This window comes from Pleurodeles waltl, chromosome 5, assembly GCF_031143425.1.
Source record: "Pleurodeles waltl isolate 20211129_DDA chromosome 5, aPleWal1.hap1.20221129, whole genome shotgun sequence".
In the NCBI taxonomy this organism is placed as follows: domain Eukaryota; kingdom Metazoa; phylum Chordata; class Amphibia; order Caudata; family Salamandridae; genus Pleurodeles; species Pleurodeles waltl.
This window is the reverse complement of record NC_090444.1, coordinates 8,007,559-8,035,272: the sequence shown is the minus strand read 5'-3', so window position 1 is coordinate 8,035,272 and position 27,714 is coordinate 8,007,559. Positions and strand designations below refer to the sequence as shown.

The following is a 27,714-nucleotide window of genomic DNA, read 5'->3' as shown; positions in this document are numbered from 1 at the left end:
ATTTTTTTGTCATTTTGACCTCATTTTAGTTGGATAAAAATTATCTATTTTTCTAAACCTGTGTGGGGTATTTCTGTGGTGTTTTCATTGTTACTATAGAAGTTACTGCATAAATACTTTACACATTGCCGTCTAAGCTGAGCCTGCTTGCTCTTTGCCAAGCTACCAGAGGGTGAGCACAGGGTAACTTAGATTGTGTTGTGACTCACCCTGACTAGGATTGTGGTCCCTACTTGAACCAGGGTGTATACCTCTGCAACTAGAGACCCAGGCCCATATTTATACTTTTCGACGCAAAACTGCGCTAACGCAGTTTTGCGTCAAAAAAATTAGCGCCGGCTAACGCCATTCTGAAGCGCCATGCGGGCGCCGTATTTATTGAATGACGTTAGCCGGCGTTAGCCGGCGGCGCTGTCTGGTGTGCGTTAAAAAAAACAACGTACACCAGGCAGCGCCGGCGTAGGTGGAAAATGGCGTATGGGCGTCCACAAATGGTTCAAGTCAGGCTGAGGCAAAAAAATCGCCTCAACCCGATTTGCGCCATTTTTTTTCACTCCCAACCCCCATTGAAATGACTCCTGTCTTAGCAAAGACAGGAGTCATGCCCCCTTGCCCAATGGCCATGCCCAGGGGACTTCTGTCCCCTGGGCATGGTCATTGGGCATAGTGGCATGTAGGGGGGCACAAATCAGGCCCCCCTATGCCACAAATTTTGTTTTTTTTTAAATACTTACCTGAACTTACCTTAATGTCCCTGGGATGGGTCCCTCCTGCCTTGGGTGTCCTCCTGGGGTGGGCATGGGTGACAGGGGGTGTCCCTGGGGGCATGGGGGGGCACCTCTGGGCTCATTCTGAGACCACAGGTCCCTTAACGCCTGCCTTTTGCAGGCGTTAAAATCCGGCGCTAATGCAGGTTTTTTTGACCCGCCCACTCCCGGGCGTGATTTTTGCTCGGGAGTATAAATCCCACGCACATGCCTCGGAGTCGATTTTTTAGACGGGAACGCCTACCTTGCATATAATTAACGCAAAGTAGGTGTCCACGCTAAAAAATGACGCTAACTCCATGGACTTTGGCGCTAGACGCGTCTAACGCCAAAGTATAAATATGGAGTTAGTTTTGCGTCGAAATTGCGTCAAAAAAAACGACGCAATTTCGGCGCAAACGGAGTATAAATATGCCCCTCAATTTCTAACAGTGTGTATGTGGCAAACCAAGGCCACGTCGGTCCTTCATTACTTTAGGGACCTGATCTCACAGGTTGTATCACATGTGGTAGGGCGCCATTGAACCAATTTTGATGCTCTTGATAGGAAAACTGTATCTCTAAATACCAGTAAGCCGGGTACCGCTGCTGTATGTTCACTATTTTATATGTGTAAAATGTATGTGTTGTGTCATCTTCTTCAGAAAAGGTGACCCAGGAATAGAGTGCTTCTGTTTTGTATTTTTGTGAGCTTCCATGATAAATGTGACATCCCCGCCCTCATCTGTTAAGCCATGTGCTACTAAATGTTGTTTTAATGCATGTCTGACATTTTCAGAAATGTCTGTGGAATTAGCCATGTTGAATAATAGGTGCAGAGATGGAACACCAAATAGGGAGAAATCATTTTAAAGGGTTCAACCTTGAACAACCTACAGCGTAGTGATTTCATAATTTCAGACATTTTGAATATTTGTGCTATTCATTTGTAAGCTATTTAATTGTTGTTAGAAAAAACTGACATCCTACAGCCTTTTGTTTCACAATGATTGTTCGACAGCTCACTTGACAAAAACCTCTAACTGTAGTAAGAGAAAGAAAAGTAAACACCATATCCAAGATAAGCAGCAGTTAGTAAAAAGACAACCTGACCTTTGACCTCGGTCCATGAACAGACACCAAATGTGTCAAGATAAAAATAAGATTTAAAGGTATCTTTATAGCTCATTCACTTCTGAATGAAAAGAACACCTGTTCCTTTCCAGCTTAAGTTAATTTGCAAGAACTGACCAGTAGGTCCTAAAAATAATCCAACCTGGTCAAATCTGACTCGCCACAGCGAGTGGGTGAGTAGATTTTGAAGCCTGCGATGGTGACCCACTAGTAATGACTTTCTGATGTTGCGATAGCTTAGCCTTTGTAAAGGATGCCTTGCCACACTGAGTGCAGTGATATGCATTCTCCATTGTCAAGACGTTTTTCTCTGTGTTGGCTTACTCTTATTGTGTCAGCTGTGCCCTGCCAATAAATGATTTGCCACATTCAGTACATTTACGTTGTTCCTCCCCTGGCAGTCTTTTTGATATTGTGTTACTTCTTTCTTTTCTCACAAATACCTGCGTACATTTGATATGATATGCATTCTTTGTGTCCTGATTTTCTTCTGTGTGTGGACTTTGATGCCTTTCTAATAAATGCTTTGTTCCATTCAGTACAATTATATAATTTCTCTCCTGTGTGAACTTTACGATGTCATGTTAGCTTGTTTTATTAAACAAATACCTTGTCATAGTAGGTGCACTGATATGGTTTCTCACTTGTGTGGACTGATGGTACGTGTGCTGTGCTGTGTCCCCTTATAATAAATGCCTTGTCACCATCTGTATATTCCTACACATTTTCCCCAGTGGGGACTTTCTGATATTGTTTTAACTCTCCATTGTTAATAAATGCTCTCCATTTGTTATGAATGCAATGTCACATTCAGTAAATGTATGTCGTTTCTCTCTTATGTGAACTTTCTGATGTATTAAAATTTGCAATTTATGCCTTGTCACATTCAGTACAGCCACATGGCTTCTTCTCAGTGTGAATATGTAGATGCTGCTTTAGGCTTGTCTTGTTGTGGAACACTATATTACATTCTGTACATTTATGTGGTTTCTCCCCAGTGTGGACTTTCTGATGGTTCATTAGGTATGGATTGGTAATAAATCCCTTGTCACATTCTGTACATTCATATGGGTTCTCCCTAGTGTATATTTTCTGATGTCGCTTCAGGTCTCCATTTGCTATAAATGCTTTGTCACACACTGTACATTGATATGGTTTCTCCCCAGTGTGGACTTTATGATGTTGCTTTAGATGTGACTTTCTAATAAATGCCGTGTCACATTCAGTGCTGTTGAATGGTCTCTCTCTGGTGTGGACTTTTTGATGGTGCTTTAGATCTCTATTTGTTATAAATGCTTTGTCACATTCTGTACATTGATGTGGTTTTTCTCCTGTGTGAATTTTCAGATGGTGTGTCAAATGTTCCTTTGTCATAATTCTCTTGTCACATTCTGTACATTCATAGGGTTTCTCCCCGGTGTGGACCTTCTGATGTTTCATTAGACATAACTTTCTAATAAATGCTTTGTCACATTCTGTACATTTATACGGTTTCTCACCGGAGTGGATTTATTGATGCTGCTTTAGAGTCTGCTTCCTTTCAAACACTTTATTACATTCTGTACATTCATACAGTTTCTCACCAGTGTGGACTTTATGATGTCGCTTTAGATGTGACTTTCTCATAAATCCCTTGTCACATTCAGTGCAGTTGAAAGGTCTCTCTCCAGTGTGGATTTTCTGATGTTGCTTCAGCTCTCCATTTGTTATAAATGCTTTGTTACAATCTGTACATTGATATGGTCTCTCTCCAGTGTGGACTTTGTGATGTCGCTTCAGCTGTTTATTTGTTATAAATGCTTTGTTACAATCTATACATTGATATGGTTTCTCTCCTGTATGAACTTTGAGGTGATGAATTAATGTTTGTTTTGCATTAAATCCCTTATCACATTCAGTGCATTCATAGGGTTTCTCCCCAGTGTGGACTTTCTGATGTTGTGTTAGATTTGTCTTTCTAATAAATGCCTTGTCACATTCAGTGCAGTAGAATGGTCTCTCTCCAGTGTGGACTTTTTGATGTTGCTTTAGCTCTCCATCTGTTATAAATGCTTTATTACAAACTGTACATTGATATGGTTTCTCTCCTGTATGAACTTTGAGGTGATGAATTAATGTTTGTTTTGCAATAAATCCCTTATCACATTCAGGGCATTCATAGGGTTTCTCCCCGGTGTGGACTTTCTGATGTTGTGATAGATTTGTCTTTCTAATAAATGCCTTGTCACATTCAGTGCAGTTGAATGGTCTTTCTCTGGTGTGGACTTTCTGATGTTGCTTTAGCTCTCCAATTGTTATAAATGCTTTGTCACATTCTGTACATTTACATGGTTTCTCACCAGTGTGAATTTGTTGATGACGCTTTAGATTCTCCTTCCTAGGGAACACTTTATTACATTCTGTACATTTATATGGTTTCTCACCAGTATGAATTTGTTGATGACGCTTTAGAGTCTCATTCCTTTGGAACACGTTATTACATTCTGTACATTTGTATGGTTTCTCCTCTACGTAGCTACTCTGATGTTGCATTAGGTCTTTCATTACAAAGAACACCTTTCCACAGTCAGTCCATCCATATGGTTTTTTCTCCAGTATGCAGTTTCTGATGTCTCTCTTGCTCTTTCTCTGACTAATAAATGTGTTGCCACATTCTAGACATTCATACGGTTTCTCTCCTGTGTGTTCTTTCTGATACCAGGTTAGCTTTTCCTTCGTAATCTGCACCTCATCAGCTTTGCTTCAGTATGTCAGTGTGTCATGTCTTCTACGTATATCATCTGATGCCTGAGAGCCAATACAGACCTCATTGGATCGTTTGAGTTTTCTGCTGTAGAAGACTTCGGTGAGGACTTAGCCTTCAAGGGAAGAGAATTTGAGGAATACTGTTTTTACATAACTTCCTACACAAGTGATGTTTAATACTTTTACGTTTTCCATTTACTACTGCAAATATTCCACCTGTTAGATTGAGAAAAAGAAACACAGAGTAAGCTGAAATGCATAATTAATCACATAAATCTATTGGAATTCACTGGGACATTTAATTGTCCATATAGACAAGTGCGCTGAAGAAATTCTAGATAACACTTTCAATGTAAAGATGCAACTGGAAGAGTAAGGGAATACGATCCTTCCATGATCTCTTTCTGTCGAGGAGTGTGGCCTCAAGGAGTAACCAAGACACCCAAGAAGGTTCCTTGTTCAGTGAGGGAGAGCCTCTCCACACGACACACTACAGTGTTAACTCCATAGAGACAAGATGCCTCCCTTTTTATCCAGGGAATGCTTCCTATTATCACACAGTCTAACACATAATACAAGATGGAGCCTTTTCTAGTGAATGGGCCATGCAACACAGAGCATCACAATAACAGCAGGAAACATAAGCAACTGCTGCAAGGGAGTCCTTTATACTATCAGAGAGCCTGGGCTCGGACTCAGAGAGGTAGTCTGAGCATCTTCTACAAATTGTAACTCCAGAGATCTGAGGCTCTGGCCAGATCTACTCAAGGAACAGGAGGTTCACAACCTTTTTTAAACACACATTGGCACAGTCAATAACATCAGAAAAAAAGAAAAACAAAATGTGCAATGATGTGGCTACTGTTGCATCATTCTGTAGGCATGTTGATGTTTCTCCCCAAATGTGCACACCTGCAGAATGACACATGCACCATTTTCTGTTTCTGGTCTGGTGGCCCTTTTATTTTGTAAAAGTTACATGTATAACTTATTAAAGGAGCTTTCAGCTCTCCATCCATTGGTCTGTTGTTGTGCCATTCACATTTTGCTTTTGCTCACTACAGCATGGGGCAGTGGGTCTGCCTACTTCAGCCATAGGCTGACTTCACTTTGAGTGACTGCATTTTACTCTTTCACAAAGAGGTAGTTCCCTTCAGTGCCAGTGTTTTTGTTTGTACATAATAATTACATTAGCATTGTCTTTGTGTCTAAAGGCTCATGTGATAGCAGGTCGCTTTCTACCAGCTCTTCACAGCACAGGACACATTCCACCTTTATCAGTTCCTGACTCCTGACAATGATGCTGTAAATTCCTTTTGGAGCTGCCTTTGATACAGCAGCAATCAGATAAACAGAGTACATCAGATGATGTCCATTTGCATCTATTCTTTATAACGTAATTCACTTTTTAGAATGCTCGCAATGAAATGCACTTATAACCGCACTCCCGTATGTATTTTAATTTTAGTTTTCAACCAACTTAGTCTGCATGTCCTACTTGTATGTATTTCTAGTTTGCTTTCAGTGATCTTGTTTGTTGTGCTTATATAGATGTTTAACTATTACATTACTAATTGAATCTGCGCTGTCATCTATCTTTGCAATCCTATCTATTTACCTATGTGTGTGTCGATCTAATCGTCTGTTCTTCTATATATGTGTCTACCTGTCTATCAACCTACTCATCTAGTATCCACAAGTCTGTCCCTCTATGCGACTTCTATCGTTTTGACTATCTATCTTTGCAAATCTGTAATTCTATCTATCAATGTTTTTATCTTTTCAAGTGTATCTATCTCTGTCTCCAGGGTTATCTCTATCATTCTATCTATCCAACCCTGTCTGCCTGTCTTTATGAGCCACTCTATCCTTTTTGCACGCTTCTCTATTTATCTCTCTATTTGTAATAATGATTAACAATAAAATTACAGAAAAGTATTAGCAAAGGCAAATAGGCTGGCAGCCAACACCAAATCAATTGGCTTGCTTAGGTTGGCTGTTAGTTTCACCTTTTGATTTTACCAAATGTATGTTTAAAACATAGTTACGTATAGTGGCTTTTAGTGAGACGTCATCCATAACTCTGTGTGTCATTCACATTTTAGTATTTTTCCTTCACTCTGTGTTTTTTAGATTGATGAGGGCCCGGTAGCTTCCCCAACAATAACGTTTTGCAAAAACCATGACAGAACAAATCAAGAATTGCCAAAGTCAAAAGGCTGGCAGCCAGCACCACATCTGTTGGCTTAGACTGCATCATTTATAGTACCATCCACTAGAGTGGCAAAGAAACATGGCTTCAGGCCTGGACTGCAGCATTTATAATGCCATCCACTAGAGTGGCAACAAAGCATGGCTTCAGGCCTGGACTGCAGCAGTTCTAGTGCCATCAACTAGAATGACAATGAAACGTGGCTTCAGGCCTGGACCGTAGCATTTATAGTGCCATCCACTAGAGTGACAGTAAAACGTGGATTGAGGCTTAGACAGCAGCATTTTTAGTGCCATTCACTAGAAAGGCAACATTTGCCTGGACTGCAGCATTTCCAGAGTGACAATGCAACATGGCCACAGGCCTGCCTGTGTTGCTTGGTTGGGAGTGACAAAGGAAAAGAAAAAAAAAACACACATGGAGTCCCACACCGTGGAACAGAGATCCCAGGGTGTTTCGGAGTGTGGGATGAGGGGGGTCCTTAGGTTTTTTCAATACCTACATCTGGAGTTAGTTTTTGAAAAACAAACAATATCATGGCCCTCATTATGACATTAGTGGTAAATCCCGCTTACCGCCGCGGTGAATGCCGCCAACATACCGCCGTGGTGGCGAATATCCGTTTGCCATATTATGACACACACACACAAAACCGACAGAATACTGCCACATATACAAATCCACCAGCTCAAAGGTCAGTGATAAAGTGGCGGTCCCAACACCAATACCGTTACGCCAACAGAACAATGCCCACCACATTATGACCCACGAATCACTATGGTGGACATTCAACGGCGGTAAACCATTGGAGGTACACACCGCAGCACTCAGAATGGACACCCACATACAAAACAACACTACATTGGCCAATAAGAAAAACACACACCTGACACCCATACACACACCACATCCACCCACCCGCAGCCCTATAAAACACCCACCCACAGTACCCACAACCCTTTACGAACAACAATTACTGCCAGGAGATTGACAAGAACAGAACAGAGAAAACTAGACACACACCACTTACACCCATACATCCCTCACCCACCCCACATCACACACCCCACCACATTACTCAATACACTCTCACCAACACACACCACACAACACCCATGTTCCCACATAGGCACCCCCGTTTCACTGATGAGGAGTTAAGGGTCATGGTGGAGGAAATTGTCAGGGTAGAGCCACAGCTGTTTAGAGCACAGGTACAGCAAATATCCATTGCAAGGAAGATGGAGCTATGACATCGTGGACAGGGTAAACGCCTTAGGACAGCACCCAAGAACAAGGGACGACATCAGGAGGGGGTAGAACGACCTACGGGAGAAGGTACTTTCCATAGCAGCAAGGAACCAGCTCGCCATCCAGAGGATTGGTGGTGGAACCCCACCTCCTCCCCCATAGCATGGAAGGAGCAAGTCTTGGCACTACCGCATCCTGAGGGACTCGCTGGAGTAGCCGGAGGACTGGACATGTTAAGTTAACATTTACTACTTACCACCCCCCATACCTGCATGCCATCTCACACCATCACCCTCACTCCCATCACTCCACTCCATCCCACACACTTCACCTACACATATGACTAACCCCAGTGCCAAATCCTGCATGCCATACCAATGCATGGACCTGCATGGACACCCATCACCAAAACATGCACAGCATTGGGAAACTAACAACCACACAATATATCACCATACACAAGCAAAAGGTGGCAGAGCAACAGCAATGATAGAGGGGAAGCCAGGGATGTACAATATGTCACAGACATGAATCATAATACATCACTTACATCCTCACAGGTGTCTCAGCCAATGTCAGTGGAGAGGAGGTGCCACGACAAACCAGTCCCCATGCCCCCAGTGATGACAGTAACTCAGGACTTCAGGATCTGGACCAGCATACCTGGCCCATCAGGGACCACTGGACAGTTGGTCACCCAAGCCCACTCACAGTCTACCACAGAGCCTCTCCCATCAGTATCCAATACCACAGCACCCACCCAGTGTACCCACACCTCTGTCCCCAGGACACATCAATCAGCAGTGTGCCCACCTGTACAGGGACTCCAGGCCACAGCTCATACCCAAGACAATCAGGGACCTGGGGTCAGTGGCAGTGGGCACAACGTTCAGGGGACAGCGGCACAGGGCAACAGGGACACTGGGAGGACCGCTGTGTGCTAGGGGGAGGACAGGCCCAGGGAACCGACTCTCCATGAGGCATTCTCCGAGATCCTGGAAGCCTACCAACATTCCCAGGACACGATGGGCCAGATCCTTGACAACGTGCAGGAGAACAGGTGGTTGCAGGAGGGACAGTATCAGGGGATCATGGAGAACTTGCAGGCCTTGAACACCACCTTCATCTCCATAGCAGGGGTGCTGGCAGGCATGGCCAACATCATGAGGGAGGCAACAGCACAGCAGCGGGCCCCTACCACTAGCCAGTCCATTGACCAGCACTCCACCTCTGCTGCAGCTAGTGGGCAGGAGGCCCCACCACAGGACCCACAGGCCACCAGCACCCCTCCCACTGCAGAAGGTGAACCACTCTGCAAACATTCCCTACAAACCAGATAGAAGCCAGGGACACTTGCCAAGACTACTGCCAGGAAATTATACTCTCCTGATTGTCCCCCTTGTGTCCCACCCTGTCACTGTGTCCACTTTGAACTGCCTTTACTTCCCTTCCTATGGCCCCTTGGACTCTGGACCTGTGCTACAAACAGACTGGAACAATACCCTGTACCTCCCTCCATCATCACCCCATTGCATTGCACTTTTCTCCCAGTTTTATAGCACTACAATAAACACCCTTTAACACAACTTGACTACTAGTATTCTATGTTTCGGAAATGTGCATTTATGGAATCAATCACATCTAGTGTAAATGATCCAAACACTTTGAGAGCATAGAAATAATGACCTCTAGCTGTCTGTAGTCAGAACATCAGTACACAGTTGTTACATCACCAACATCTTTAAAATGACAAGCCATAGGTGACAGTAAGTTGAGATGCAAAGGAAGGTAATGCCATCATGCTACAGCCACACAGAATACACCAATTGTCAGAGGAATGGTCAGTTGCACTGTCTCACCTATGTGTCATTGGAAGTATTGACGGACAACTGATGTTCTGTTGTCCTCATCCTCGTCCTCAGCCTCTTCATCCTCACTGTCCTCAGGGTCTACTACTGCCACAGGGGCATCTCCAGTCTCTTCCTCCTGCAGAAAGGGGTCATGCCATCTGAGGGCCAGGTTGTGCAACATGCAGCATGCCACTACTATCTGGCAGACCTTCCTGGGTGAGTAGCACAGGGATCCACCTGTCAGATGTAGGCACCTGAACCTGGCTTTCAGGAGGCCGAAGGTCCTCTCAATGATCCTTCTGGTTCACCCATGTGCCTCATTATAACATTCCTCTGCCCCTGTCCTGGCAGCCACCATAGGTTTGGGTAGCCAGAGTCACCTGCAAGTATTGAGGGACAACATTTAGCCTCACACAATGCTATAGGGATGACACCTGAAGGCATACACTAACATACAGTGGGTGGGGACCATGGCTCACCTACTAGCCACACCCTGTGCCTCTGTAGTTGCGCCATCACATTTGGGATGCTGCTATTCCTCAGAACAAAGGCGTCATGCACCGACCCAGGATACTTAGCATTGACGTGGGGGATATACTGGTCCACCAGGCACACCATTTGCACATTCAGTTAGTGGAAACTCTTATGATTCCTGAACACCTGTTCATTCTGGGGGGGGGGGGGACAAACGCAATATGTGTTCCATCAATCGCCCCAATAATATTGGGGATATTTCCCATTTCATAGAATCTGGCCTTCACTGTGGCCAAATCTTCCACCTGGGGGAAAGAAATGCAGCTGCACATGTGTTTTACCAGGGCAGACAAAACTCTTGCCAGCACGGTTGAGAACATTGGCTGTGACATTCCTGCTGCCAAGCACACTGTCACTTAGAAAGAACCTGCTGCCAGGAAATGGAGCACTGATAGCACTTGCACAAGAGGGGGATCCCAGTGGGATGAGAGATAGCAGATATCATGTCTGGCTCCAATTGGGCACACGGCTCAGTTATTGTGGCCCTGCCAAGACCATAGGTGAGTATATTGTGCCTGTCCTCCAGTGTAGCCAACTCCACAAGGGGTCTCTATACAGGGGTATGTTTCTTCCTCCTATTCATCCACAGCGGTAGGTATCTAAGGGACACAAGAGTGAGTAGGCTGTCACAATTTGAACAATGGAACCACAACTTCAGTGTGCATAGTGCATTTATGTGATGGGACAGTGGGAACAGCGAGGAATGTGCTAATCTAGGCTGTGACGCAGTTAAGGTCGATATGACCGTTGTCCTCCCCCATGAAATGGCGACCGGCTGTCCTATATGTAGGGACAGGTGGAAGTGAGGTAACTCCCCTGACGTTGGGTGTCGTGGCAGAAGGTGGTCTTGCACCGCCGTGCAATTCCTCATTGGATAATATGGGGCTTTAGGGAGTACAGTGGCTAATGGGGATCTGCTCTGGCAGTGATGGTGTACACCGCAGCGGATGTGACTGCCATTTACTATCTGATTCCTCACTTGTTTCCTGACCTTCAACAGGAGAACACCTACACTGCGTGTCCTGCTGGGACCTGTGTCTGGAACCTACCATGGCCCGTGTGACCGGGGAAAGGGCCCCAGTCTTTATTTTGGAGGAGTTGGAGCGATTGGTGGATGGGGTCCTACCCCAGTACGGACTGCTGTATGGCCTCCAGACCAACAGGTGAGTACAATTTGAGCACAATGCATGTGGAAAGTATGCATGCAGATGTGTGTGCAAGCATCGTGTCATCAGGGGGGAATGTCTGGTGGTGGTGTACATGATGTGCGTCGGCCGATGTGTGTGCCAATGGTGATGGAAACGGGATTGGTGGGCCATATGTGTGACAGGCAGGATTTTATGTGTAATGGTGTTCTCCTGTCTCTATTACTTCTGCAGGTCAGCACCCATAAAAAGAAGAGATTATAGCGTGCCATCACCAAGGACGTGCGGACCCTGAGGGTCTATGGCAGGCGGAGCACCCACTGTCAGAAAGGGTGGGAGGACCTGATATGCTGGGCACGGAAGACCGCGGATACCCAGCTGGGGATGGCCTCCCAACTAGGAAGGGGTGCCCATCGGAACCTGACCCCCTGATAGCCCACATACTGGTGGTGACCTAACCTGCAATTCATTCCTGGAGGACATCCACAGTGGATTGGTAGCCCAACAGAGATCGATTCAGGCTCTGGCCTCCTCTCTGATGGCAGCCATTGTCCCTGTTCCTACCGTCCCCCCTCCAACTACCACTTCCCAGTCCCAGTCTCCTCAACCCCAAACCATCCCATGCACACATACAGATGAGCATGCACACAAGACAACACCCAGGAGTGGCACAGTCAAATACAGGCACCACACTTCATCCCACAAGCACTCACGCTAACACCAGACAGTTGCAGACACAACCACATCCACTGCCTCCACTGTCTCCCCCTCCTCCTTCTCCTCCACCTCCCTCAAAGTCACATCCACACTCACACCTGCATGTACTGCATCAACGTACACCACCAGCATCAGCAGACACCTCCACAAAATCCATGCATACATCCCCTGTGTCCTCTCCCACCCTGTCTGTCCCCCAAAGGACACAAATGCAAGCACTAATACACCCAACAGCCATCCACCTCACATCACCATACTCCCATGCACCTGCACCCAAATCCAGTGGACATACACCTCCTACAACCACTCCCTCAACCTCCACTCCCATCCCTCCTCCCACCCCACAATCCCTAAGAAGCTTTTCCTTGCCCAAATTTACCTCCTCCCTCTGCCCCCCGTCCTGCCCGTAAGAGCAGGATCCCAACGATCCAGACCAGCCCCTCAGCCAAAAAGTCCACGCGGACAGTGGTGACACCACGTAGTCATGGTGGAAAGTCAGTGAAGGATCCCACTCCACCAGCCAAGAAGGTGAAGGATCCCACACCTCCTGCCATAAAGGGGAAGGAGCCTGCAACTCTTGCCATGAAGGGGAAGAAGCCCTCAACTTCTGCCCAGAAGGCTAAGGAACATGCAAAACCTGCCATGAAGGGGAAGAAGCCCTCAACGCCTGCCAGGAAGGGTAAGGATCCCACGCCTTATGCCATGAAGGGGAAGGAGCCCTCGACTCCAGTGGAGGCTGTCAGGGTGACTCATCCACTACCAACAGTGGCCACGGGGCCCCCACCACCAGCTGAGGAAGTGCATCCCTCACCACCAGCAGAGGCTGCCCAGGGGGTACCTCCACCTGCCACCACAGTTCAGCCCTCACCACCAGCAGAGGCTACCCAGGAGGCACCTCCACCTGCCACCACAGTTCATCCCTCACCACCAGCAGAGGCTGCCCTGGAGGCACCTTCACCTGCCACCACAGTTCAGCCCTCACCACCATCAGAGGCTGCCCAGGAGGCACCTTTACCTGCCACCACAGTTCAGCCCTCACCTCGAGACGAAACAGTGCAGCCATCACCACCGGTGGAGGGCATGTAGGCCACCCTCCAGGGGCTGATGTACAAGGGGCCCCCTCTAGGAGCAGTGGGCATGTTCCCCACATGAGAGACTGTGGCCTTGCATTACCCAGGACTGACAAATGGGCATGGAGCCCCCTTCAGAACCAGTGGGAAAGTCACCCACTCCAGAGACTGTGGATTTGCACTCCCCAGCAGAGAGAAATAGGCATGGAGCCCCCTCCAGAACCAGTGGGCATGTTCCCGTATTCGGCTGAGGTCCCCCTCACCCCCCCATCACCCTGAGGTGCCTGCAGAGTTCTATCCGGATGAAGTCAGGATTCGAGTTGGGCCTTGGACTGTGCCCTGTGGCCATGTGGGCCCTTAGTACATTGGACTGGGAATTGGCTTTTTGTGTACATTTGTACATATCTGTTTCACGTACAATTGGATTATTTAGTAGCTGTTTATATCAATACATTCTCATTCATGCATTGATGTTGTCCTTGCATCATTGTGCCGTGTATTGTGTGCCATTGTTTTTCGTGTGCAGCTGGTTGTGTGTATGGTGTGTGTGTGTCGGGTGTGTGTCGTGCGTGTGTGTGTGTGTCACTCTCATTTTCCTCCCTCCCTCCCTTGTGTGCTAGGTGGCTGTACTCACTGTCGTCGTCTTCGTCGGCGTTGGTGTTCGAGGAAGAACATGACGTAGATGAGCATCAAGAAGACTTGCAGTTCCGGTTCCATGGCGGCATTGTTCTTCCCTGTGTCTCCGATGATGAGTCCTTTCTCTTCTGTGATGCCTTTCCACCAGGCTTTTGATGGCATTGGTACCGCCCCGGAAAACGTGGCAGATTGTTGTGTCAAAATATGGTGGGCAGACTCAGAAATACGTGTCAGGCAGCCTCTAAGACCTAGGTCTAGACCGGTCACAGGTGGGATGGTACGTAGCGGGCAGGAGAGGTGCGCACATTCCCAAAACACCATAAAGTCAGATGCCACATGAAGTTAGGAACATCAGCCAATCAGAACACAGCACACACAGTACATGCGGTGATCACGCGCCCCTCATGCTGGGCATCTGGAGAAGGTACCCACTGGCCCACATTGTGTCCACGCAAGCCTGAGGCCCACCTGAATTTGTTTTCAGGGACCTTATTTACGACTCCAAGACAGTGGCCCACATTCTTTACCTAAAAAGGAATGCTGAAATTATTTTATGATGCCCTTAGAAAATACAGCTCAGATCGATTGTAGTTTGAGACAGTCCTCAGACCCAGTTTCTGTAAATGTTCTCCCACCCAAAGTGTTTGATTAAACCAACTGTTCCTGTTTTGCCCAACGCCTCTTGTCTTTTGTTATTCAAGGTAAATTCATATTTGAGCAACACAGAGCTGACCGCTGGTCAGCTCTATATAGGATGAACTACTGTCTGTCAGGGTGGCGAGCATGAAGTCTTCCACCACGATGACAGAAGTTAGCCCGTCCTCCAGAAAACGTCTAATTTTATTAACATATATTGAGATCTTATAACCAAACACAAATCATAACCTCACTTTAAACTTTTTTCTTTTTCAGTGAATTTCTGGAGCTCTTTATAAATGTTTCTGAGGTTATGGACTCTAGTCAAGGATTTGAAAACTCTTGCAGGGTCCTGGACCCTTATCGAACTTTCCATGGAGTTCACAAAACTCCATAAGGTCCAATAAAGGACCACTACCTCTTGCTGCATGTTTGCATACCTCGGGAGCCTTGCTGAAGCGTGCTATTCCTGCAAGGGGGTCTGCAAATTCCAAACAAAATATACCTTTTTAAAAGTTTGTTTATTGAAGGGGAACCCTTTGGGGCCCCCAACATGGCCCAGGGATCAGGGTTTACTACTCTCCATTAGTATGCCATTTCTATTATTTTTTTATTCAGGACTCTGGGAGCAAGTGGCTGATTCTTATATTGACAGCCACAACATTTTTCTCATGTTGCAGCCAGCCAATCAGATTCACAAACGATTTCTGGAACCAGGTATGGACAACATGAAAAATAGGTCCCTCATCCAATAGGATTGAGTTATTCTTTTAAACTGTGGGTGCATGGATGTCCACCAACACAGATTTGTGAATCTCAATGCATTAACAGTTTAAATTGTCATGTGGCTGAGCTGGGCCCAAGCAGAAGTGCCACCATTTTCAGGCCCACGTTGCTTAAGCTGCCTTCTCTTCTTTTACAATGATGTTAATACACATTTGCTTGTGTGACAGTGTAGGACTAGTTTCTCTGAAACAACATTTGCTTACATCTCCACTTTGTGGGTACACTACCAGCGCACCTTGAACATTCAGTACAAGACTAGAGCATACATTGTGCAGATGTGGTTATTTGTTGATCCTCAATGAGGTGACAATGCTATCACAAGTTGGTAAACAATGTCAAGCCCGCCTGAGGCTTCGAGGCACCGGCATCAGTGCCATTGTTATAAATATGAGATTTGTTTCCGTGTTTAGTGAGAGGAGCACTTTGCTGTCACTGCACGTCGGAATCTCAGCCCAGCTGACCTCTGTTTACCCTCTGCGAGGAGAGATGTCCAGCTTGTAACCAAGAGGGGACCGGAGCACACTTACACACAGGTAATGGGGAGTAAGATCACCTATAGGGGGATTTGGCAGATTACCTGACCTAGGTAAGTAGGTTAGGGAAGCATAGTAGTACACTCTACACAAGATATATATATATATATATATATATATATATATATATATATATATATATATACACACACACACTGCTTTAGTAAGGTGAAGGAAATTGTGGTGAATCCAAATTTGTTTTGATTCAGACTCAGTAGATTAGCTTAGCCCTTTGGCTTGCAGGCCTGTTTCCCCTTCACCTAGTGACTTTTAACCTGCTTAGCTTGCTCTGTTTTAGTCAATTTATTTTATTACTTCTTTTAAGATGGCTGCCTTTGTTTATAGTTATAGAAATGTTTTGATTTGCATTATCAGTACTACTCTGTGAAGGCATCATTATCAGTGGCATGATCAACTGTTATACGTAGCCAATTACACCATGTCCCTTTCTCACTTTCGTGTGACAGGGACATAATGTACACTTGTTGGGGATTGTTTATAAAATTGCCGCCACAAGACTGACTCCGTATCATGTTTGGGAACATACTTGCGTCAGGGTTCATACATGATTGGTATAAATACACCTCACACAGACAAGGTCGTTATAGGGATTCCTTCCAGATGCCATCAACGCTGCACGTCACCTTGCTGCAGAACTCAGCCTTCGTGTCACCATGAAGTCTGACTTAGAGACCTCATTCCAAGGTAATGAGTGATGGGGGGCTCTTCTCATGGACATGGTCCTGGCAGATCAGGTTTATCATACCTAGCTCTCCCTAGGTTACAGATTAAGGCCCTCATTACAACCCTGATGGTAAATGCCACCTACCGCCGTGCTGACGGCCGCCAACATACCATGACCGTGACGGTATTCCGCTACGGGTATTATGACCCACACAGAGAAATCCACCACTATACAGACACCCACACAAGTCAGCCAGACCAAAGGTCAGTGATAAATTGGCGGTACCAAATCCCACACCGTTATGCCAACAGGAATACGCCCATAGTATCAGGACTCACGAATCACGAATCACTGCAGCGGTCTTTCAACCGTGGTAAACCATTGGTGGTACACACTGCCAGGCTAAAAATACACACAGACTAACAAAACACGACCTCATTGGACAATTCAAACTACACACACCTGACACACATACACACACCACACCCACTCACTCACACCACTATAAAACACACACCCACATTACCCACAACCCTTTCAACAAAAAAAAAGGATTGCCAACAGAGAGAGGCACAAGCCAGGAGCACCCACTCAATCAGAGCCACAGAACCTCATCATCCATACACCATCCACCAACCTCACACCACACACCTCAAAACATCACCCCACACACCCTCACACATACCATTCACACAACATCCATGGCACCCCAAAGACACCCCAGGTTTTCAGAGGAGGAGCTAAGGGTCATGGTGGAGGAAATCATTCGGGTAGAGCCACAGCTATTCGGATCACAGGTGCAGCAGACTTCCATTTCAAGGAAGAGGGAGCTATGGCGGAGAATCGTGGACAGGGTCAGCGCTGTGGGACAGCACCCCAGAACAAGGGATGAAATCAGGAAGAGGTAGAATGACCTATGGGGGAAGGTACGTTCCGTGGTTGCAAGACACCAGGTAGCCGTACAGAGGACTGGCGGTGGACCCCCACCTCCTTCCCCACAACTAACAACATGGGAGGAGCAAGTCTTGGCGATCATACATCCTAAGGGCCTTGCAGGAGTAGCAGGAGGACTAGACTCTGGTAAGTCAAATCTTTACTATCATATCCCCCACCCTACCTACATGCCATCACAAACTCCCACCCCCTACTCGCACCCCCATCACCCCATCATCTCATACGTACCCCACTATCACAACCCACCCATCCCAATACCAAGCCCTGCATGCCACAACAATCCATGGACACCCATCACAGACCTACATGGACACCCATCACCACATGTAGGAGGCTGGCCTAGCTTATAGTGGGTACCTTGTGGTACTTACACCTTGTGCCAGGTCCAGTTATCCCTTATTAGTAGATTAGAGGTATTCTAGCAGCTTAGGCTGATAGAGGTAGCTATAGCAGAGCAGCTTAGGCTGAACTAGGAGAGATGCAAAGCTCCTTCTATACCACTTATATCACTTAGCACTATATCATAAGAAAACACAATACTCAGAGTTACTAAAAATAAAGGTACTTTATTTTAGTGACAATATGCAAAAAGTATCTCAGAGGATATACTCCCTTAGGAGGTAAGTAAAATACACAAAATATACACACAAACCAAAATCAGGTAAGTAAACAGTTAGAAAAGTAGTGCAAACACTGTAGAACACAATAGAATGCAATAGGAGACAATAGGCCTAGGGGCAACACAAACCATATACTCCAAAAGTGGAATGCAAACCACAAATGGACCCCAGGCTTAGTGTAGTGTGTAGAGGGTCGCTGGGAGTGTGAGAAAACACTAAGGGTATCATAGATAACTCGCCCCACGACCCTGAAAAGTAGGAGTAAAGTTACCCTACTTCCCCAGAAAGACAGAAAAGTCGAGATAGGGGATTCTGCAAAGACAACAACTGACTGCAAAGCACTGAAGACGGATTCCTGGACCTGAGGACCTGCAAAGGAAGGGGACCAAGTCCAAGAGTCACGCAAGTGTTCAGGGGGGACAGGAGCCCACTAAACCCCGGATAAAGGTGCAAAAGGGCTGCCTCCAGGTGGAAGAAGCTGAAGATTCTGCAACAACGGAAGGGGCCAGGAACTTCTGCTTTGGTCAGAAGATGTCCCACGGCATGCTGGAGGATGCAGAGTTGTTTCCACGCAGAAAGACCGCAAACAAGCCTTGCTAGCTGCAAGAGTAGCAGTTGAAGGTTTTGTGTGCTGCCAAGGCCCAGGAATGACCAGGAGGTCGCCCCTTGGAGGAGGAGACAGAGGGGGCACTCAGCAACATGGAGAGCCCATGCAGAAGTAGGCAGCACCCGCAGAAGCACCTGAACAGGCATTCAGAAGATCTGAGTACGACAGTCAACTCAGCACAACAATAGAGGGTTCCACGAAGTCGGAGTCCAACTCAGCGAGTTGGGCAATGCAGGAGAGAGTGCTGGGGACCTGGGCTGTGCTCTGCATGAAGGAAGTCTTGCAAAAGTGCACAGAAGCCCGAGCAGCTGCAGTTCACGCAGTACATAGGATTACTGTCTGGCGTGGGGAGGCAAGGACTTACCTCCACCAAATTGGACAGAAGGGCCACCGGACTGTCGGGGACACTTGGACCCAGCTCCTGTGTTCCAGGGACCATCCCGTCAGGATGAGAGGGGACCCAGAGGACCGGTGATGCAGAAGTTTGGTGCCTGTGTTGGCAGGGGGAAGATTCCGTCAACCCACGGGAGATTTCTTCTTGACTTCCAGTGCAGGGTGAAGGCAGACAGCCCTCAGAGCATGCACCACCAGGAAACAGTCGAGAAAGCCGGCAGGATGAGGCACTACAATGTTGCTAGTATTTTTCTTGCTACTTTGTTGCAGTTTTGCAGGCGTCCTGGAGCAGTCAGTGGTCGATCCTTGGCAGAAGTCAAAGAGGGAAGTGTAGAGGAACTCTGGTGAGCTCTTGCATTGTTATCTGAGGAGATACCCACAGGAGAAACCCTAAATAGCCCTCAGAGGAGGATTGGCTACAGAGAAAGGTAAGCACCTATCAGGAGGGGTCTCTGACGTCACCTGCTGGCACTGGCCACTCAGAGGTGTCCATTGTGCCCTCACACCTCTGCATCCAAGATGGCAGAGGTCTGGGATACACTGGAGGAGCTCTGGGCACCTCCCCTTGGGAGGTGCTGGTCAGGGGAATGGTCACTCCCCTTTCCTTTGTCCAGTTTCACGCCAGAGCAGGGCTGGGTGGATCCCTGAACCGGTGTAGACTGTCTTATGCAAGGAGGGCACCATCTGTGCCTTTCAAAGCATTTCCAGCGGCCAGGAGAGGCTACTCCTCTCAGGCCCTTCACACCTATTTCCAAAGGGAGAGGGTGTAACACCCTCTCTCAGAGGAAATCCTTTGTTCTGCCTTCCTGGGACTGGGCTTCCCTGGCCCCAGGGGGGCTGAAACCTGTCTGAGGGTTGGCAGTAGCGGTAGCTGCAGAGAAAACCCCGGAAAGTTAGTTTGGCAGTACCCGGGCTCTATGCTGGAGCCCCGGGGATGCATGGAATTGTCCCCCCAATACCAGAATGGTATTGGGGTGACAATTCCATGATCCTAGACATGTTACATGGCCATGTTTGGAGGTACCATTGTGACGCTACATATAGGTATTGACCTATATGTAGTGCACAAGTGTAATGGTGTCCCCGCACTCACAAAGTCCGGGGAAATTGCCCTGAACAATGTGGGGGCACCCTGGCTAGTGCCAGGGTGCCCTCCCAGTAAGTATCTTTGCACCTAACCTTCACTAAGTGAGGGTTAGACATGTAGGTGGGTTATAAATTACTTAAGTGCAGTGTAAAATGGCTGTGAAATAACGTGAATGTTATTTCACTCAGGCTGCAGAGTCAGTCCTGTGTAAGAATTGTCTGAGCTCCCTGTGGGTGGCAAAAGAAATGCTGCAGCCCATTGGGATCTTCTGGAACCCCAATACCCTGGGTACCTAGGTACCATATACTAGGGAATTATAAGGGTGTTCCAGTGTGCCAATTAGAATTGTTAAAATTAATCGCTAGTGACAATTTTAAAAGCTGAGAGAGCATAAGCACTGAGGTTCTGGTTAGCAGAGCCTCAGTGAAACATCTAGGCACTATACAGGGAACACATACAGGGCACACTTTATGAGCACTGGGGTCCTGGCTAGCAGGATCCCAGTGACACAGGCAAAAACAAACATACATACAGTAAAACTGGGGGGTAACATGCCAGGCAAGATGGTACTTTCCGACACCACAGCATGCCCATTAAAGAAAATCACCTAGCCCACAAAATCACCATGGACACAAGGCAAAGCTGACAGGGCTATCACAACAATACAGGGAAACACACCAATGCACAAGATGGCACAGGCAGATACAATAACACTGCATTGTCATCCTCACAGGACCCCTACTCAACGTCACCAGAGAGGAGTTGCCACCAACATCCAGTCCCCCCACAGAAGAGGCCCACAGTGATGACAGCAGCTCTGCACGTCTGGATCATGATGACCAACCTGGCCCATCAGGGACCGCTGGACAGTCAGTTACCCAGCCACAGTCCCAACCCACCACAGAGCCTCCCTCCTCAGGAAACACCAGTACAGCACTCGCCCAGCGGGCCCATGCCACTGTCCCCAGGACACGTCAATCAGCTGTGTGTCCACCACTACAGGGACCCCAGGCAACCCCACAAACCTAGGACGATCAGGGACCTGGGGTCAGTGGCAGTGGGTACATGGTTCAGGGAACAGAGGCACAGGACAACAGGGAAACTGGGAGGACTGCTGTGCGACAGGGGGAAGACAGGCCCAGGGAACCCACTCTCCAGGAGGCACTCACCAACATCCTGGGAGCATACACCATTCCCAGGAGACAATGGGCCAGAGGGATCAGGGAGGACCTCAAACACATCTACACCATCCTGGTCACCATTGCAGGGGTGCTGGCTGACAGGGCCAACACCATGAGGGAGGCCCCTGACACTAGCCACACTGAAGAACAGCCCTCCACCTCCGCCGGCGCTAGTGGACAGGAGGCCCCGTCACAGGAACAACAGGCCACCAGCACCCCACCCCCTGCAGAAGGAGAACCACCCCACAAATGGTCCCTGCGATCCAGCCAGAAGCCAGAGAACATTGCCAAGACCCCCGCCAGGAACTAAGACTCTCCTGATTGTCACCCTTCTGTCCCACTCTGTCACCTTGTCCACCTTGAACTGCCATTACTCCCCTTCCTATGCCCCCTTGGACAATGCACCTGTGATACCAAAAGACTGCACTCTAACTGGACATTCCTCCAACCTTCCCCCCAGCCCACTGCACATCCCCCTCTACTTATGATCACTTAAATAAACACCCTTGGAACAAATACAAATCTGGAGTCTGTCAAATGATTCAAAATGTATTAGTACGACATTATGAAAGCATATGTACAGTTATATTTACATTGGAATTACCTTTAGGGGGCAGCAGTAAACATACCAGAAGCCAGAGTGGGCCACAGAGATATTCAAATAGAGATGCCAAATGGTACAGTAAGTGGCCATAGACATAGGGAAATCAGGCTGCCATGTACAATGTCCAACATAAAACTGAAAAGTTGAGTGAAGTAACAGTGTCTTACCTGTGTGTCACTGGAAGTACTGCTGTATAATATTACTTCTGTTGTCCACATCTTCTTCCTCTGCCTCCTCTTCCTCACTGTCCACAGGCTCAACCGCTGCCACAAGACCACCTCCAGGCTCATCCTCCTGCAGAAAAGGCACATGGCATCTCAAGGCCAGGTTGTGCAACATGCAACGATGATCTGGCACACCTTCTTGAGTGAGTAGTACAGGGATCCACCTGTCAGATGGAGGCACAGGAACCTGGCCTTCAGGAGGCCAAAGGTTCTTTCAATTATCCTCCTTGTTCGCCCATGTGCCTCATTGTAACGTTCCTCTGCCCTTGTCCTGGCATTCCTCACTAGGGTCAGTAGCCATGAGAGGTTGGGGTAACGAGAGTCACCTGAAAACATCGAGGGACAACTGTTAGACACACACTAACCCTTAGGGACAACCCCATACCCAAACACCAACTTATACTGGGCGGGGACCTTGGGCTAACCTATTAGCCACACCCGGTGCCTCTGGATTTGGCCCATCACATATGGGATGCTGCTATAGCTCAAGATACAGTCATCATGCACGGAACCAGGATACTTGGCATTCACATCAGATGTACTGGTCCGCCAAACACACCATCTGTACATTCAGAGATTGATAGCTTTTTCTATTCCTGAACACTTGTTCATTTCTCCTGGGGGGGGAGGACAAATGCTACATGTGTACCATCAATGGCACCAATGATGTTGGGGATATGTCCCAGGGCATAAAAGTCAGCCTTCACAGTGGCCAAATCCTCCACCCGTGGGAATACAATGTAGCTCCGCATGTGTTTCAGCAGGGTTGACAACACTCTGGTCACCACGTTGGAGAACATTGGCTGAGACATCCCTGATGCCATGGCCACTGTTTGGAAGGAACCACTGGCCAGGAAATGGAGCACTGACAGGACCTGCACTAGAGGGGGGATACCTGTGGGCTGGCAGATAGCTGACATCAGGTCTGGCTCCAATTGGGCACACAGTTCTTGGATTGTGGCCCAATCAAGTCTGTATGTTAGGATAATGTGTGTGTCTTCCATTGTCGCGAGGTCCACCAGGGGTCTGTACACTAGAGGATGTCGCCCTCTCGTATTCATCCTCAGCGGTTGAAGCCTATGGAGGAAAACGGTGAGCAGAGGGTCATATTCACACATCTATTGAAATAATGAAGCATATTTTCCTTTACAGAACCAGTATGTGAATCCGAGAGTCAGTTGCTGTGCCAATGTCTGCTGTGACGCAGTTAGGTGCCATGCCCTATGCCCCCCTGAAATGGTGTCTGCCTGAGCTGTGAGGAGCGACAAATGGAAATGAGATAATTCCGCTGGCATTGTGCGCCGTTGCGCTAGGCAGTCGATGACCGCTGCACAACTTCGTATTGGTTATCATTGGGCCTATAGGTTCCAGGAGCCAATGGCGATGTACGCCGGCGGTGACGGTACGCACCGACGCGGACGTGACTACCATTTTCTATCTATTCACTCACTTGCTACCTGGCCTTGAATAGGAGAGGACCTACAATGCAAGTGCTGCTGTGACCTGTGTCTGGAAGCAAAAATGGCTCATGTGTCTGGGGAAAGGGCCCCTGCCTTTACTGCGGAGGAGTTGGAGAAACTGGTGGATGGGGCCCTACCCCAGTACATGTTACTCTACGGTCCTCCAGACACACAGGTGAGTACACTGTGAGCATGATGTGTGGGCCAAGAATGTATGGATTGCTGTGTGTGTAAGCCACATGTGGGGGGGCTGAGGAAGCCTGGCCCGAGGGCTGCATGTATGGTGGTCAATGTATGTGAGTCAGGGGATGGGAGTGATATGGTGGGCCATGATTGTGACGGTCCGGACGTTTACCTAATTCCCTTTTCTGCTGTCTTTTCCATGCAGGAACGTCAGAAAAAGGGTATTTGTCGTGCCATCGCCAAGAAGGTGCAGACCCTGGGGGTCTTTCACAGACGGAGCACCCACTGCCTCAAACGGTGGGAGGACCTGCGCCGCTGGGCAAGGAAGACGGCGGAGGTCCAGCTGGGGCTGGCCTCCCAACGAGGAAGAGATGCCCGTCGTAGCCCAACCCCCTGATGTTCTGCATCCTGGCGGTGGCCTATCCGGAGTTGGATGGGCGCTTGAGGGCCTCACAGCAGCCACAAGGGGGTGAGTCCCAATTCAGATTCATTATTTTGCGCGCGTTAAGGGTTGACCTGGGTGGGGATGTGGGCGGTGGGTGCCCCTAGGCCAGGGCGAACATGACAGGGTAGGTCCCTTGTTGGGCAGGCTCTGAAGCACTCCAACCCCAATAGTGTTAGTGGGCATCTATTACTGGTCAAAGCCCTGTTTGTTTCAGGTGTGCAGCTGATGGCGTTAGGCACTGTACCCCATGTGCTGGTGACTAGCATTGTAACTGGTAGTGCATGACCTATTGCATAGGGCTGTTACCTGTGAGTTGTGTACGCCAATGGTAGTGCTGTTGTTGGCATTGACCAAGTGTATCCTCTGCCCCCCCTTTTTGTTTTGTCACCCTGTCCTTGTGTGCATTAGCATCATCAGGAGCAGAGGCACCGGCGATGGAGGGAGCTGCATCCCACATGGGCCTGGAGGCCGAATCCACCAACAGTGAGGGCACCAGTGGGACGGAGGGCGAGGGGAGCACCACGACGGGGACAGGAGGGGACACTACAGACAGCGACTCCTCCTCCGATGGAAGTTCCCTGGTGATGTGGGGGACACCTTTGTGCCCACCCCAACAGGTACAGCCGCCACCCTCCCTACCAGCACCGCCCTCCCAGCAGCCCCTCAGCGTGTTTTCTCGTGCCCGCTCACCCAGGAGAGTGGGCATCTCCTTTGCCCCAGGCACCTCAGGCCCTGCCCCAGTTAGCCCTGATGCCCTCAGTGAGGAGGCTATTGACCTCCTGAGATCCCTCACTGTTGGGCAGTCAACCATTCTGAATTCCATCCAGGGTGTCAGGAGGCATTTGCAACAAACAAATGCATACCTGGAGGGCATTCACTCTGGCGTGGCGTCCCAACAGAGAGAATTTCAGGCTTAGGCCTCCGCACTGATGGCAGCCATTGTCCCTGTCTCTAGCCTCCCTCCTCCAACTTCCTCTACCCAGACTCAATCCCCTCAACCCCAGCCTATCCCAAGCACACCTTCAGGCCAGCATTCACTTAAATCACTATACAGAAGTGGCTCAGGCAAGCACAAGCACCACACTTCATCTCACAGGCACTCACACAAGCACCATCCCCATGCAGACATACCAACATCCACTGCCTCCACTGTGTCCCCCTCCTCCTCCTCCTCCTCGCCCACCTCCCTCCTACTAGCATCTCCACTCACACCTGCATGCACTACCTCCTCATCCACTATCTCTATCACCAGCACGCCCATCACTACACACCTCTCACTGACAGTCACCACCCCCACATCCATGCACATGTCCCCTGTGTCCTCTTCCACTGTGTCTGTGACACCTCCTCCCAAAGTACACAGACGCAAGCACCCACCCACCCAACAGCCATCCACCTCACAACAGCATCCAGCCCATGCACCTGCACCCAAACTCAGCAGACAGACACCTCCTACAACCACTCCCGCTTCTTCCACTCCCAAACCTTCTCCCTCTTCCCGCCCCAGTGTCCCTAAGAAGCTTTTCCTGGCAAACATTGACCTCTTCCCTACCCCTACCCCACCGTCCTTCACCTCAGGCCAGGGTGGCCAAAACCCAGCCCAGCACCTCAGCCACCACGTCCACAGTGGTTCCTGCAGCTGTCAGAGGCTCAAAGGGGGCTCCCGTCAGCCCAGCCAGTGTGCCACCAACCCCTGCCAAGGCCAAAACCATTCCGCCACCTGGCAAGGTGAAGAAGGGGACAGCATCCAGCAAGAGGAAGGTGCCACAATCACCCAGCAAGGCCACCTCAAAGACTCCAGCTGCCAGACCCAAGGTGACACCACCATCTGCCAAGGGCAGAAAGGGGCACAAAACATCAGCCAAGGCACTTCAGCCATCCCAGGCTGCAGGTGACGGCCTGGTGGCTACAAGCACAACCGCCAGCACCGCGGCCAGCACCGCGGCCAGCACCGCCACCAGCACCAACACTAGAACTGCCAGCAGCCTGCCGCTAACACCGCCGCAAGCACTGCTACCTGCACCGCCGCTAGCACCACTACTGTCAGCAGCAGCCCCAGTGGGCAGCCGTCCGAGGCTGCAGGAGAAGGGCTGCAGCACCCCCACCAGTGCCGGCATTACCACCAGTTTGCAGTCATAGCTGCTGCCAGATGGACTCTAGCCCTGCCTCCATGGACTATCATGCATCCTGGTCCATGCAAATCTCGTGCCTCAGACACCCAGGTGAGGGACTGTGAACTGCCACACCCCAAGTATTGCATCACTGGGCACAAAGCCCCTTCCAGAACCAGTGGAAAAAGGCATCCACTCAGCCCCTCCTTGGCAGGATGAAGCACCATGGGTGCAAAGCCCCTTCCAGAACCATTGGAAAAGGCATCCACTCACCCTATCCTTGGCAGGATGAAGCACACTGGGCACAAAGCCCCCTCCAGAACAAGTGGAGAAAGGCATCCACTCAGCCCCTCCTTGGCAGGATGAAGCACACTGGGCACAAAGCCCCCTCCAGAACCAGTGGAGAAATGCATCCACTCAGCCCCTCCTTGGCAGGATGAAGCACACTGGGCACAAAGCCCCCTCCAAAACCAGTGGAAAAAGGCATCCACTCACCCTATCCTTGGCAGGATGAAGCACACTGGGCACAAAGCCCACTCCAGAACCAGTGGAGAAATGCATCCACTCAGCCCATCCTTGGCAGGATGAAGAACACTGGGCACAAAGCCCCCTCCAGAACCAGTGGAGAAATGCATCCACTCACCCTCTCCTTGGTAGGATGAAGCACACTGGGCACAAAGCCCCCTCCAAAACCAGTGGAAAAAGGCATCCACTCACCCTATCCTTGGCAGGATGAAGCACACAGGGCACAAAGCCCCCTCCAGAACCAGTGGAGAAATGCATCCACTCAGCCCATCCTTGGCATGATGAAGCACACTGGGTACAAAGCCCCCTCCAGAACCAGTGGAAAAAGGCATCCACTCACCCTCTCCTTGGTAGGATGAAGCACACTGGGCACAAAGCCCCCTCCAGAACCAGTGGAGAAATGCATCCACTCAGCCCCTCCTTGGCAGGATGAAGCACACTGGGCACAAAGCCCCCTCCAGAACCAGTGGAAAAAGGCATCCACTCACCCTCTCCTTGGCAGGATGAAGCACACTGGGCACAAAGCCCCCTCCAGAACCAGTGGAAAAAGGCATCCCCTAGAGAGACTGTGGCTTTGCACTCCCCAGGACCAGGCAGTGGGCAAACCACCCACTTGAGAGACTCTGGCTTTGCACTCCCCAGG

At 48.9% G+C, this 27,714-nt stretch overlaps 1 protein-coding gene across 1 annotated transcript in view; it reads right to left on the bottom strand.

Moving 5' to 3' along the window:
* Positions 1 to 322: 322 nt before the first annotated feature.
* Positions 323 to 27,714, bottom strand: part of LOC138295238 (zinc finger protein 420-like) — a 35,984-nt gene continuing 8,592 nt past the window's right edge. Inside the window, exon 2 of the mRNA XM_069233430.1 lies at positions 323 to 4,841. Coding sequence (XP_069089531.1) covers positions 3,390 to 4,424 — 1,035 coding nt within the window. The 5' untranslated portion in view covers positions 4,425 to 4,841 and the 3' untranslated portion in view covers positions 323 to 3,389. The remainder of the gene's footprint in view (positions 4,842 to 27,714) is intronic.